Here is a 13,490-nt window from a genome sequence, read left to right as displayed (position 1 = left end):
ATTCCGATAACCTTCCCACCACTGACGTCAGACTAATAGGTCTGTAATTTCCTTTATGCTGCCTCCCACCTTTCTTATACAGCGGAACTACATTTGCGACCCTCCAGTCCTCCGGAACCATGCCAGAGTCTATCGATTCCTGGAAAATTATCACCTATGCCTCTGCTATCTCTAAAGCCACCTCCTTCAGAACCCGGGGATGCACCTCATCCGGTCCGGGAGACTTATCAATCTTTAGCTCATTTAGTTTTCCTGACACCTTCTCTCTAGTAATCTTAACTGAACTCAGTTCCATTCCGTCAGACCCCTGACTAACCAGTATATGGCTGATGTCCTCCACAGTGAAGACTGATGCAAAATACTCATTTAGTTCTTCTGCTATCTCTTTATCATCCATTATGATCTCTCCCGCACCGTTATTGATTGGTCCTACATCAACCCGTGTCTGTCTTTTACTCCTTATATATTTAAAAAAACTCTTAGTACCCTTTCGAATGTTATCTGCCAACTTCCTTTCATAATTCATCTTTTCTTTCCTAACGACCTTCTTAGTTTCCTTCTGCAGGTTTTTAAAAGTTTCCCAGTCTCCTGCTTTCCCACTAATTTTTGCTTCCTTGTACGCCCTCCCTTTTGCTTTTATTTTGGCCTTCACCTCTCTCGTTATCCACATTTGTGCCTTTTTTCCATTCAAAACCTTTTTTTCTTGGAGTATATCTATCCTGCATTTTCCTTATTACTTGTAGAAATTCCTTCCAGTTCTGCTCCGCCGTCCCTCCAGCTGGCTTACTCTTCCAATCAATTTGGGCCAACTCCTCTCTCATACCACTGTAATTTCCTTTGTTCCACTGAAATATCGATACACCAGTTATCAGCTTCTCCTTCTCAAATCTGAAACTGAACTCAATCATGCTGAGCTAATTAAACTAGTAATTAAACATCTAACTAAACTGATCCCTTCTGCCTACACAATGTCCATATCCTTCCATTCTCTGCATATTCATGTGCCTCTCTAAGAGCCTCTTAAACCTCTCTATTGTATTTGCCTAGTGGGGATATCCGTCCCAGCCAGATCAAGTATAGAACAGTGGGAGGAATTTAAATCTTCAGCATCGGTTACGTCTGAGTGATGGTGGTCTCAGTCTTGAGGTCTGCCTGACCTCCCACCTTTCTCCCTCCACATATCCATTGCCACTGGTGTCTGATGACAAGACCTTAAGCTCTGGAATTGCCTCTGTATATGTTTTGGTTTAAAACAAAGCTCAAAATCTGTTCCGCTGGCTGAGCTTTATCTGGCTTGGTGCCAGATTTTATTTGCCAATGCCTTGGGACGTTTTGCTACATTAAAGACACAACATTCGATTTATTCATTCACAGGATGCTGCCAGCATTTATTGGCCATCCCTAAAGACTCCTGAACCAAGGAGGTAGTTAAGAAGCAACCATGTTGAGGGATCTGCAGTCACACGTAGGCTGGACCGAGGAAGGATGTCAGATTTCCTTCCCTGAAGATCATTCGTCACAATCCACAGTTACCTTTACTATGTCTAGATCTTTCATGTTTCCAGATTTTAAATTATAGGAATTAAATTTTCCAGATGCTATGGTAGCTTTTGGACGTGTCTCTGGATGAATGGAGTAGACCGCAGGTCTAGAAACATAACCTCTCTGCTACTTTACCCCTTATACCCCTTATGTTCAGCTCAGGCTCTACTCTAGAGGTCCGGTGTTTGAACCCCTTGTCTAGGCTGACACTTTGGCTGATAGAGAGTTACACCACTGGAAGCAATGGCTTTTGGATGAGATGTTAAAGTCTTAAAGGTAGATGTCACAGATCCCATGACAGTTTTAAGGAGCAGTGTAATTCTCCCGTGTCCCCTTGTTCGTCCCTAATCAGCACTGCTGAAGCCATTATTTGGACCATTCATATGATAATAACCGCTGTTACATGACTGCTGTTTGTGAAACCTTGTCCTCAATATAAAAGCTGATTTTCCAACAACAGTTTGAAAGCACTTCTGCTGTTGTAACATGTTTTGAATCATCCTTTGACCGTGAAAGAGTTATATAACTACAATTATATAATTACAAGTTTCTTTTTTACCATATCAATCGACCTCAGCCTCATCCCCGGAACACACACTCTGCTCTGTCGGTGTGACATTTTCCACAGTTGCTGCATTTGTGAACTGCTTTGAATTAACTTCCCAGTTTGGTCCCATATAACTTTTTTAATAGTATTCATTCATTTTTCAGGATTTGAGCATTGCTGGCAAAGTCTGCATTTATTAATCATCTTTAATTGCAGTAGAAAAGATGGTGCTGAGCTGCTTTCTGGCAGCGTATTCCAGGCACCCACCACTCTCTAAAACAAAACTTGCCTCGTAAATCCCCTTTAAACTTCCTTAAAGCCATGCCTTCTAGTCTTCGATGTTTCCACCCTGAGAAAAAGATCTTGACTGTCTACCCTATCTACGCCTCTCCTAATTTTATAAACTTCTGTCAGGTCTCCCCTCAGCCTCCGACATGCATGAGAAAATAATCCAAGTTTGCCCAACTTCCTCTTATAACTAATACCTTCTAATCCAGGCAGCATCCTGGTGAACCTCTTCTGCAACCTCTCCAAAGCCTCCACATCCTTCCTGTAATAGAGCAACCAGGACTGCACGTGATACTACAAGTGTGGCTTAACCAAAGTTCTTGTGGTGAAGGGGCACTCAGATTGCTGTTGGGGAGGGAGTTCCAGGATCTAGACCCAGTGATGATGAAGCAGCGATGATATATTTCCAAACCAGGCTGATGAGAAACCTCAGGTAGTGTGTTCTTAAGTGCCTGCTGTCTTGACCTTCCTGGTGACAGAAGTCCTGAGCTTGGGAGGTGCTGTCAGAACTGGGTGAGTAACTGTGGTATATTTGTAGATGGTGTACACTGAGCCAGTGGTGGAGAGAGCAAATAAGGTGCCAATGGAATGGGCTGTTTTGTCCTCAATGGTGTCAACTTCTTGAGAGTCCTTGGGGCTGTGATCACCTAGGCAATGGCGTACTCCTTTACACTTGTGCCTTGCAGATGGTGGAAGGTCTTTGGGGTGTCCGGAGGTGAGTCACTCACCATCAAATAACCAGCCACTGACCTGCTCTTGTAGTCTTGGTATTCATGCGACTGGTCCAGCTGCGTTTCTGGTCACTAATAACCCTCAGGATGTTGATGGTGAGGAATTCAGCGCTAGTAACACAAATCAGTGTCGAGGGATAAGCTTAACTTCTCGCTTGCTGGAAATGGTCATTGCCAGGCACTTTTGTGGGGCCGTGTTACAGCACCCAACTGAATGTTGTCCAGGCCTCTCTGCACACTAGCATGGGCTGTGGAGTTACGAATGAAATTGAGCATTGTGTGATCATCGGTCAAATGCTGCCTTGATGTCAAGAGCAGTCACTCTCACCCCTCCAGAATTCAGCCATTTGGTCAATGTTTGGACCAAGGCTGTTTTAAGATCTGGAATGCAGTGGTCTTGGCGAAATCTACACTGGGCATTGGTGGACAGATTATTGGTGAGTAAATGCTGCTTGATAGCACCATTGATGACAGTTTCGTCAGTGTTGATGAGTGACAGTGGACTAATTGGGCAGTAATTAGCTGGACTGCATTTGTCCTTTTTATGAATGGGACATACCTGGGTAATTTTTCACATAGTTGGGCAGATGTCGGTGTTGTAACAGTTCTGGAACAGCTGGGCTTAAGGTACAACAGGTTCTGGAGCACAGGTCTTCAGTACTACAGCTGGGCTGGTGTTTAGTCCCGTGGCCTTTGTTGTGTCCTGTGTTCTCAGCTGTTTCTTGAGATCTGTGGAGTGAATCAAATCTGGAGACTGATAGTGACGCTGGGGTTCTCAAGAGGAAATCTAGGTCCATCATCTATTTCTAGCTGAACATGGTTGCAATTGCCTCAGCCTTGTTTCCAGTCTCACCCGCTGTGCCCTGGCGTCGTTAAGGATAGAGATACGCCTGACGCAGAGTTTCAACCTGAAACGCCGACAATTCCTTTCCTCCTACAGATGCTGCTCAACCCGCTGAGTTCCTCCAGCAGATTGCTTGTTCCAGCATCTGCAGTCTTTGTGTCTCCATGGAGACGTTCTTGAAGCCTCCTCGCCTTAGCTGTTAGATTGTCCACCACTATTTGTGACCAGATGTGGTAGGACTGCAGAGCTTCAGTCTGATAACTTGGTTGGTGGATCACTTGCCTCTGTCTGTTCAGCACATGTGTTGCAACTTCACTTGGCTGACACCTCACTTCTAGCCCTGCGTAGTGCTGCTCCTAACATGCCTTTGTGTGCTCCTCACTGAACCAGGGTTGACGTGCCAGCCCATGAGATTACAGAATGTGATGGGGTACGTTTCTGCTGCTGGTAGCCCATACTGCCTTATGGTTGCCCGGTGCTGAGCTGCCAGATCAGTTCTGAGTCTATCCCATTTACCACAATTATAAGATACAGGAGCAGAATTTGGCCATTTAGCCCATCAAGTCTGCTCCGCCATTCGATCATGGCTGATTTTTTTTTCGTTCTCAACCCCACTCTCCCACCTTTGCCCCATAACCCTTAACCCCCCCTTTACCAATCACGAACCTACCAATCTCTGCCTTAAATACACCCAATGACTTGGCCTCCACAGCCCTCGAATTCCACAGATTCACCAGTCTCTGGCTGAAGAAATTCCTCCTCTTCTCAGTTCTAAAGGGATGTCTTTTTTTCCTGAGGCTGTGCCCTCTGGTCCTAGACTCTCCCACTGATGGAAGCATCCTCTCTGCATCCACTCTATCCAGGCCTTTCAGTATCCGGGAGGTTTCAATGAGATCCCCCCTCATCTTTCTGAACTCCATTGAGTACAGGCCCAGAGACATCAAACCCCCCTCACAATTATGGTGCCACACAGCATGGTGCATGGTAGAGGGTGTCCTCAGTGTGCAGACAGGACTTTGCCTCCACAAGGACTGTGTGGTGCTCACTCCTACCAGTGCTATCGTGGACAGAGGCACCTTGCACAGGTGGATTGGTGAAGACTAGATTGAGTCGGTTTATCTCGGATGTTGGTTCACTCACTACCTGCCGCAGACCCAGTCTGGTATCTGTGTCCCTCTGCTCAGCCAGCTCTGGTGTTACCAAACCACGCTTGGTGATGGACATTGAAGTCCCCCACTGAGAGTACGTTCTGTACCCTTTCTACTTTTGGCACTTCTTCCAAGGACTGGTCAACACGGAGGACCGCTGAGGGAGGACATTAGGTGCCAATCAGGAGGAGGCTTCCTCACCATGTTTGACCTGATGCCATGGGACGTCATAAGGTCTGGAGCCAATGCTGAGGTCTCCAAGGTCTACTCCCTCCTGCCTCTCGTGGGGCACAATGTACCAGTGGTGGATGAGTCATTATATGTAAGGTATGATTCCGCAACCATCTCAGGTTGTTGCTTGACGAACCTGTGGGACAGTTCTCCCAATTTAGAAACCAGTCCCCAGATGTTGTGAGGAGGACGTTGCAAGGTCGAATGGGCTGGGGGCGACTTTGCCCTGTTGGTTAGATCAACGCTGGGTTGTCCTCCCAGTTTTTCCTCATGAGAACACCAGGAAATAGGAGCAGGAGTAGGCCACTCAGACCCTCAAGCCTGTCTCACCATTCAATTTTGGGTAAACTGCTCGCCCCCTGTCCCTTTTCTCTCTCCTCCTGCACCTACCCCAGCCCCCCCATCACCCTGTTCCTGTCCCCTCCTCCACCCACCCCATCTGTCCATCACCCACACACTCCTCCCAATGGGTCCCCCCCCCCTCCACTGTTCCCCTCTGCCCTCCCCACCTCCCTCATTTGGTTCCATGCCCCACCTTCCTCTCCTATCAGATTCCATCGTCTGTAGCCCTCCGTCACCTCCACCTATCACCTCCCGGCCTCTGTCACTACTTCCATTCTCCCCCCCTCCATCTGCCTATGAGCCCCCCCCCCCCTCACCTGGATCCACCAATCACTTGCCAGCTCTTGCTCCACCCATTCTGCTCACCTTTTAATACTGACCATCTCCCCTCTACGCTTTCGGTCCAGATGAGGGGTCTCGACCCGAAACATTGACTGTCCATTTCCCTCCACAGATGCTGCCTGGACCCGTTCTTGCTCCTCCGGCATCTTGCTTGTTGTCCTACCATTCAGACTGATCATGGCTGATCATTCCCGGGCCTCATCTCTTCTTCTGTTCCCGTTCCCCATAGCCCTCAGTTGTATGACTGTTCACGAACTCATCTACGTCCTCCTTAACTACCTCCAGATCGCGCCTCCACAATCCTCCAGAGATTTTTGTTTCTCTGTTTGATTACAATGAATGTAGTTGCTTGCTAAGCCAATTAAAAGTGAACACAAGGGGTGGGTCACATAAAGGTTATCCAGGTAAGGATTATAGCCTTCTTTCCCCCACCTCTCCCCCACCCCGTCCTCCCCTCCCTCAAACCCTGAAGGGAGGATGGGTTTTACAATAATTTGGTAGTTTTTATGATCATTACTAAGTGTAGTTGTTCTTCTTCCAGCTTCAGCTTAGGACATAGAACATTGAACAGTACAGCACAGGAACAGGCCCTTCAGCCCACAATGTAGTGCCGAACTAATTAAATGCCTAACTAAACCAATCCCTTCTGCCTACACAACGTCCATATCCCTCCATTCTCTGCACATTCATGTGCCTGTCTAAGAACCTCTTGAATGTCTCCTCCACCACCCCTGGCAGCACATTCCAGGCACCCACCACTTTCTATGTAAAACAAAACTTGCCCTGCATATCTCTGTTGAACTTCCCCCCCCCTCACCTTAAATGCATGTTCTCTTCTATTAGACACTTTGACGCTGGGAAAGAGATACTGGCTGTCTACTCTAATGATTTTATAAACTTCTATCAGATCTCCCCTCAGCCTCTGCTGCTCCAGAGAAAACAACCCAAAACAACATCATTAAATAAATTTAATTTCCATAGTTGCCCTGCTGGGAGTTGAGCTCGGATCATGCATTGTTAGCCCAGATCTCTGGTCATTTTAACCACTGCACCAGTTACATACCATTAGTTGGAAAATGGGCAGAGTTCTGAGCTGTCCAGGACCCCTGGGAATGAGGTTGAAACCTCATTTACACGTGGAGAGAGCTGGGAGAAAACAATTCCTGCCATTAAGTAAAGCAATGCCTGACAACTCTGTGGAAATCTGGCCGAGTCTGACAATGGAGAGGTCATTCTGATTTTTATTTAGCCATAAGGTACAGTGTTTCTATCGACGAGCGAAGATTCACTCCTAGAGCACTCTTTGATGACAACTTTGAAAAGTACGTCCACGGTAATATCAGCGCGGAACCGGAGTTGGAAACATGCGACCAGTTCAATTTCCACGTTCTAGTGAGTATGAGACTTTGGCGTGCATTCTTATAAAGTCGTAGAACACAGGGCCAGGCCCTTCGGCCCACTGTGTCCATTCTGACCATCAACCACCCATTTACACTAGCAACGCACAAAGGTGCTGGAGGAACTCAGCAGGTCAGGCAGCATCTACGGAGGGAAATGAACAGTTGATGTTTTAGGTCGAGACCCTTTTACACTAATCCTACATTGATCCCATTTTATTCTCCTCATATTCAATCAACTCCCCTCAGATTGTACCAATCACCTACACACTAGGGGAAATTTACAGTGATTAATTAACCCACCAACCTGGACTTCTTAGGGATGCAGGAGGAAACCAGAGCACCCAGAGGAAACCCATGCAGTCACAGGGAGAATGTGCAAACTCCACACAGACAGCACCCAATGTCAGGATTGAACCCAGGTCACTGAGCTATGAGGCAGAAACTCTCCTAGCTGCATCACTGTGTTGTCAACTCTGCCACCCAATCTTCCTGTGCCTTCAAGACTTATCATAAGATGTCCTGCACTAAACTATTCGGTCCTAAGACCCAAAATCTGTGGGGTCTTTCACCTCCTGCAGTCTTTCCATTTTATCTGTTTGGCTCAAGCCAGCCTTCGATTGACCTTGTTTTCTGATATCCTTCCTTGTCCCATAATGGTGTCCCTGTCCTTCCTGATTTGGAGATGGATGAAGCAGCCATGGATGCCACACTTGACCCTATCATGGTGGGCCTTTCAGGTGGAGATAAGGTCCCCAGTGGTGTCAGTGGTTGCACAGAGAGAGGAGGGGTTGATTGAATAGTAATCCTCAGCAGGTACAGACATTGTCTTGCTCTAGTCCGACACTCGGGTGCAGTTCTGAGTGGATCACAGGCGATGCCAAATTTCAGAGGGACTTCAGACCTCGGTCATGGATGGTGAGTTGGGTGGGTGTCAAGGACATGCTCAGCAATATTCAGAGAAGGCAGTATCCTTCCTCAACCACTCAGCTGCTTATTCATCCCATCTCCATTTGGGAAACCTTGCTGTTCTTTCTTCTGCTACACCAACAGTTACCTTTGAAAGATCAAGTCATAGAGTCATACAGCATGGAAACAGGCCCTTCAGCCCAACTGGTCCATGCTGACCAAGATGCCTATCCAAGGTAGTTTATTACAGTTGGCTTATTCATTGAAGGGACGTAGCAAAGCCAACATTTATTAGAACCATACAGCACAAAACAGGCCCTTCGGCCCACCATTGTTGTCCAACTTTTCAATGCACATAAATCATCTTGCATATTTCAACATGATTACACACATTTTTCATTGAAGTCCAACCCACTGCGAATTGGACCAGGCATTTCCATGGCACAGAAAACTAAGGGCCATGTGCAAGAAGAGGGGATTAGTATATATTGGTATGGACTTGGTGGGGTGGGGGTCCTGTTTCCACACTTTATGACTCAATGATCAATTACCACAACAAACTACTGGTGAGTTGCATTCAAGACATTGTGCAGACTACACGATGAAGATGTTCCCACAGTACTTAACAATACTCTGAGGATATGAGGAATCGTTCTAAAATACCAAGTATTTCTTCCGATCTGCCCCCATCTCTGCTAAGCTCAGGTTTTTCTTTATCCTTTGCATCTCCCAGGACACAATGGATTATGTGAGACCCATCGGATTCATATTGGACTTCGGCCTCTTGGATCCCGAATATGGCCCAGTTCTGGATGATGGATGGCCAATGTCAGCCAAAGGCACGGTGAGTGGTGTGTGGTACAAGTGTGTTATCACGTTTAGAGCTATGCCCTGCACAATTCAGTCATATAGTTACTAAAATGGAGCTATAATTATGTCTTAATTGAAGGCACTCTCTTGTTTAACTCACTGGCACAACCATACAACACCACTGCTCAGATGTGGATTGGCTGTGTTATTATCTTACTAAAAATACTAAGTGAATTGTCGCAAACATATTTAGGATGATCCTGCATAAAGCAGTCTGGTAATAACAGTAGGTGTGGTAGTTATGTTGGTGGACCAGTGTTACCAGGCCAAGATTAATAATCCCAATGATGCGCGTTCTGGTACTACAGAGGCAGTTAGGGAATTTGAATTCTTTTTAAAAAAGCTAAGAATTATATTTTCTTTTTAATCAGTCGCAGATTGAACATGAAACTGTTGCATCTATGCAAAACCTCAACTGCTTCACTGAAGGTTCCAGGGGTGTGCAGAAGAATTTAAATCTCCCAGTTTTTGGAGAACCCACACGCACTTCATTAACGTGTGGGGTGAACACGTGTGATCCAGTCCATAACCTCACTTTTTTGTCTAATTATTGGGGAAGTGCCCTTGCCTTCCTTGCCTTGTGCACACCACCAATTAACCCTTAGAAAAGGAAGCCTATAGTCTCTTCCTTTATGTGACTCCATCCCCACACCAACATGAGGGGGAAAAATAAATCAGCCATGATCGAATGGCGGAGCAGACTTGATGGGCCGAATGGCCTAATTCTGTTCCTTTGTCTTATGGTCTAACATGGGTGATTTTTAACTGCTTTCTGAAATGGCTCAGTAAGCATGTTGCTGGGACTGATGTGAAAAGAGATTGGTTCAGTTAGGATTATTTTCACTAGAGTTTAGACAATTGAGAGGCGATCTCATGGAAAGCTCCAAAATTCTAACAAGAGCAACACACGCAAAGTGCTGGAGGAACTCAGCGTGTGTCTCCAAAATTCTAACAGGACTGCCTAGTTTAGATGCAGAAAAGATGTTCCCAATGGCCGGGAGTTCAGGACTAGAGGTTCGGAGTTCGGGACCGGAGGTTCAGTGTGTAAGGGACAATTCATTAAAGACTGAGATGAGGAGAAACTTACCTTCCCAGAGAGAAGTGAACCCATGGAATTTGCCACCACAGAAAGCAGTCGAAGCCAAATCATTCAAGGAGGAGACGTGAGGAGAAAGTTGGAACAGGGTATTGAATGTGGATGATCAGCTATGGTCACGTTGAAAGGAGGAGGAGGCTCACAGAGTTGAAAGGCCTACTCCTTCTCCTATTTTCCTAAGTCTGTGCATATTTTGGCTTTAGTGGGAAGGGTCATTAAGTTCTAGCCTTGCTAGTAATGTGCATGCCCAATATTGAGTAAAAGCTTATTATTTATATTAAATAATTGATGCATTCTCTAAAGATCCACTCAGCATGCAGTAAGTTGAAAGAGGATTCTCTCTCTCTGACATTTCCCTGAAAGGGCAGTCACAGTTGTGCAGCTGAGCACAAACTTTGGTCGCGTAATGTACTCTGTGAGGGAACTCAAACTCGATCTCCAGCTACGGTTTAATGCTAACCAATAACCAACCGTAAAATTCCCAATGTGACCGCCTGGCTTGCATAAGGAGGTATGGATTGTGAGTCTTGGCGTTAGGAGTGTGTGATGATTTCAGCACTGGGATGCTGTTCAAGCCATGTCCTCACTAGAGAGGCAGGTGTTTCCCTCTCTAGTGCCCCTCTCTCCACCCCCAGATGGATTGGACCAGTCTCCACAATACCCCAGATGCCGACTACTGGTTGATCGAGAGCTTCTCATTCCAGAGTGTAATGTGCTTCAGGCAGATTTCATCAGCCTAGGCAATTGTCCAGCTTTGCATTCTCGCCCCTCTTCCAGTGACTGAATTTACAGAGGATTCTGACTGATGTCTGACGTGACTTCTGCAGTCTGTGTGCACTAATTACCCCCCTGACAACTCGGTATTTATGAGCACCCTATGGTGTGGCACAATGCCATTTGGAAAACCTAAGGCCTCATTCCAGTTTGAGCTGAGTTAGCTGATCTCGAAGGTAACACATGGATTTATACAACACTTCAACACCACTGTATAATGGTTTAAAGTACGTTGTCTTTTTCTCGGTGCACAGTAGCTTGTTAACCCTTTGTGAGTGGCAGATGTTCTGCAGCTGCATCTTCCCAGAAATAGTGAGACATTGAACAGGTTAACTTGAGCTTTGGTGTTGGAATGTTGGCCTGGAGTTCAGTGCAATCCCTTGGGGCAGTTGTGAGGGCACTACAATCACTGTGTCCTATCCACTTCTTCCCATCTCCTCTCTGATGTTCAGATGCTCCTGGCAAATGCCAGCAGAAGGCTGTAGCACTCTCACCTCTGAACCGGAAGGATATGGATTCAAGTCCTGCTCCTGGGCAGGCACGGTAGTGTAACAGTTAGCGTAACGCTATTACAGCGCCAGCAACCCGGGTTCAATTCCCGCCGCTGTCTGTAAGGAGTTTGTACGTTCTCCCCGTGTCTGCGTGGGTTTCCTCCGGGTGCTCTGGATTCCTCCCACGTTCAAAAGACGTACAGGTTAGGAAGCTGTGGGCATGCTATGTTGGCGCCAGTAGCGTGGCGACACTTGCGGGCTGCCCCCAGAACACTCTACGCAAAAAGATGAATTTCACTGTGTGTTTCGATGTACGTGACTAATAAAGATATGTTATGTTATCCAGGGAGCTGAGCACAAAATCCCTGCTTCATTGTGATGTTGTACTGAGGCCATGGTATAGTTCCAAAAGAACGCAGAAGGGTCCACCCCAGTGTTCTAGTTTGTATTTATTCCTCAGCTGAGATCATTGACTCAGTGATTAACTTGCCCTTATGGCTGGGAGCTTGCTGTACATAATTTAGGTATCATTTTTCCTACATTGCAACTGTGAGTACAGCAAATGGAGAACTTTGAAAATTCAAGATGTGTTGGGGCATCATATTACCGCAACTTAAATTTTAATTGTGAGGGGTTTTGCAGTTGAATGGCCAGTTGCTGCTTGGTCTCCAGTGAAGTGGAAGAGACGGGTGGGGTGTTTTATGGTGCTCAAGACCCGAAGGGCATCAGTCTTTGGTATAGGGCAGCACTGTGCAGCCCTGCCCATTAAATTGCCCTGTGAATCCATGAGGGCTGTGGGCTTATTTCTGGCTGGGATCCTCTGCTCTAGAAGGCAGTGTCATCATTGGTAAATGGAGAACGGTGTAGTTTATTGTTTGATCTTGGTTCCAACACAGCTTGGCTTCTGGAGCGACTGTGGTGAGGATGAACACTGCGTGCCTGACCTGGCCCTACGCGCTCGCACAGACGTTTATGGTTCCAGGTGAGTGGCAAAGTTGTTTCCCATGGTAGGGGAGTCCAGTACAAGAGGGCACGACTTCAGGATTGAAGGGCGCCCATTCAGAACAGAGATGTGGAGAAATTTCTTCAGCCAGAGAGTGGTGAATCTGTGGAATTTGTTGCAAAGTCATCGGGTGTATTTAAGGCAGAGATTGATAGGTATCTGAGTAGCCAGGGCATCAAGGGTTACGGTGAGAAGGCGGGGGAGTGGGACTAAATGGGAGAATGGATCAGCTCATGATAGAATGACGGAGCAGACTCGATGGGCCGAATGGCCGACTTCTGCTCCTTTGTCTTATGGTCTTATTGGAGTGGAAAGTCACCATGGAGGAATCCATGTCTTTTAACACAATCATGAGCCAGATTGAGGAGTCTGTACGAGGGAGACGTTGAGATCTTTCTCCCTATTTAAAGATGCTGATCTGCTGGAACTAATTCACACCTCTATTTGTGCATGATCCCAGACAACGAGGATCAACAGGCTATTTTACTGGGTGGGGGGAGCCTTACAACTGATGCTGCACTCACCTGAACTGGCCTTGTGTTGGACCACTGGGTAATGTAAGGGGGTGCAAATTCTGGACCCACTCTGCCACTCACTGGTGGCACAGAAGTTGAGGGGAGATGGCACATTAACCAACAGCTGTAGGGCTGTATCAGAGTCTAGCTGTGCCTTTAAAAATAGGAACTGGCTAAAACAAACTGTAACCTCAGTTGCACTTAGAGAGGGAACCAGCGACCTAAGGCTACACTAGACACAATGCCCTGATCTAGTCTGTTGGTGAGATGTAGAATAGGCAGGTTGATGGGAACTTGGGGAGAATTAAATGGGATTACTGCAGGATTAGTGTAAAGAATGCTTGATGGTCAGCATAGACTTGGTGGGCCGAAGGGATTGTTACCATGGCTTTATGGGTCTAGGAGAGAGGGAGACCTTTT

At 46.6% G+C, this 13,490-nt stretch overlaps 1 protein-coding gene across 1 annotated transcript in view; it reads left to right on the top strand.

The window, feature by feature from the left end:
* itga11a (integrin, alpha 11a) overlaps positions 1 to 13,490 on the top strand; it is a 151,238-nt gene that overhangs the window by 107,876 nt on the left and 29,872 nt on the right. Inside the window, exons 17-19 of the mRNA XM_052040445.1 lie at positions 7,265 to 7,407; positions 9,055 to 9,165; positions 12,449 to 12,534. Of these exons, the coding sequence (XP_051896405.1) occupies positions 7,265 to 7,407; positions 9,055 to 9,165; positions 12,449 to 12,534 (340 nt within the window). The remainder of the gene's footprint in view (positions 1 to 7,264; positions 7,408 to 9,054; positions 9,166 to 12,448; positions 12,535 to 13,490) is intronic.

Source organism: Pristis pectinata, chromosome 28 (genome assembly GCF_009764475.1).
Source record: "Pristis pectinata isolate sPriPec2 chromosome 28, sPriPec2.1.pri, whole genome shotgun sequence".
Taxonomy (NCBI): Eukaryota; Metazoa; Chordata; class Chondrichthyes; order Rhinopristiformes; family Pristidae; genus Pristis; species Pristis pectinata.
The sequence above is the reverse complement of the archived record's forward strand: the minus strand, read 5'-3'. Positions and strand labels throughout refer to the sequence as shown.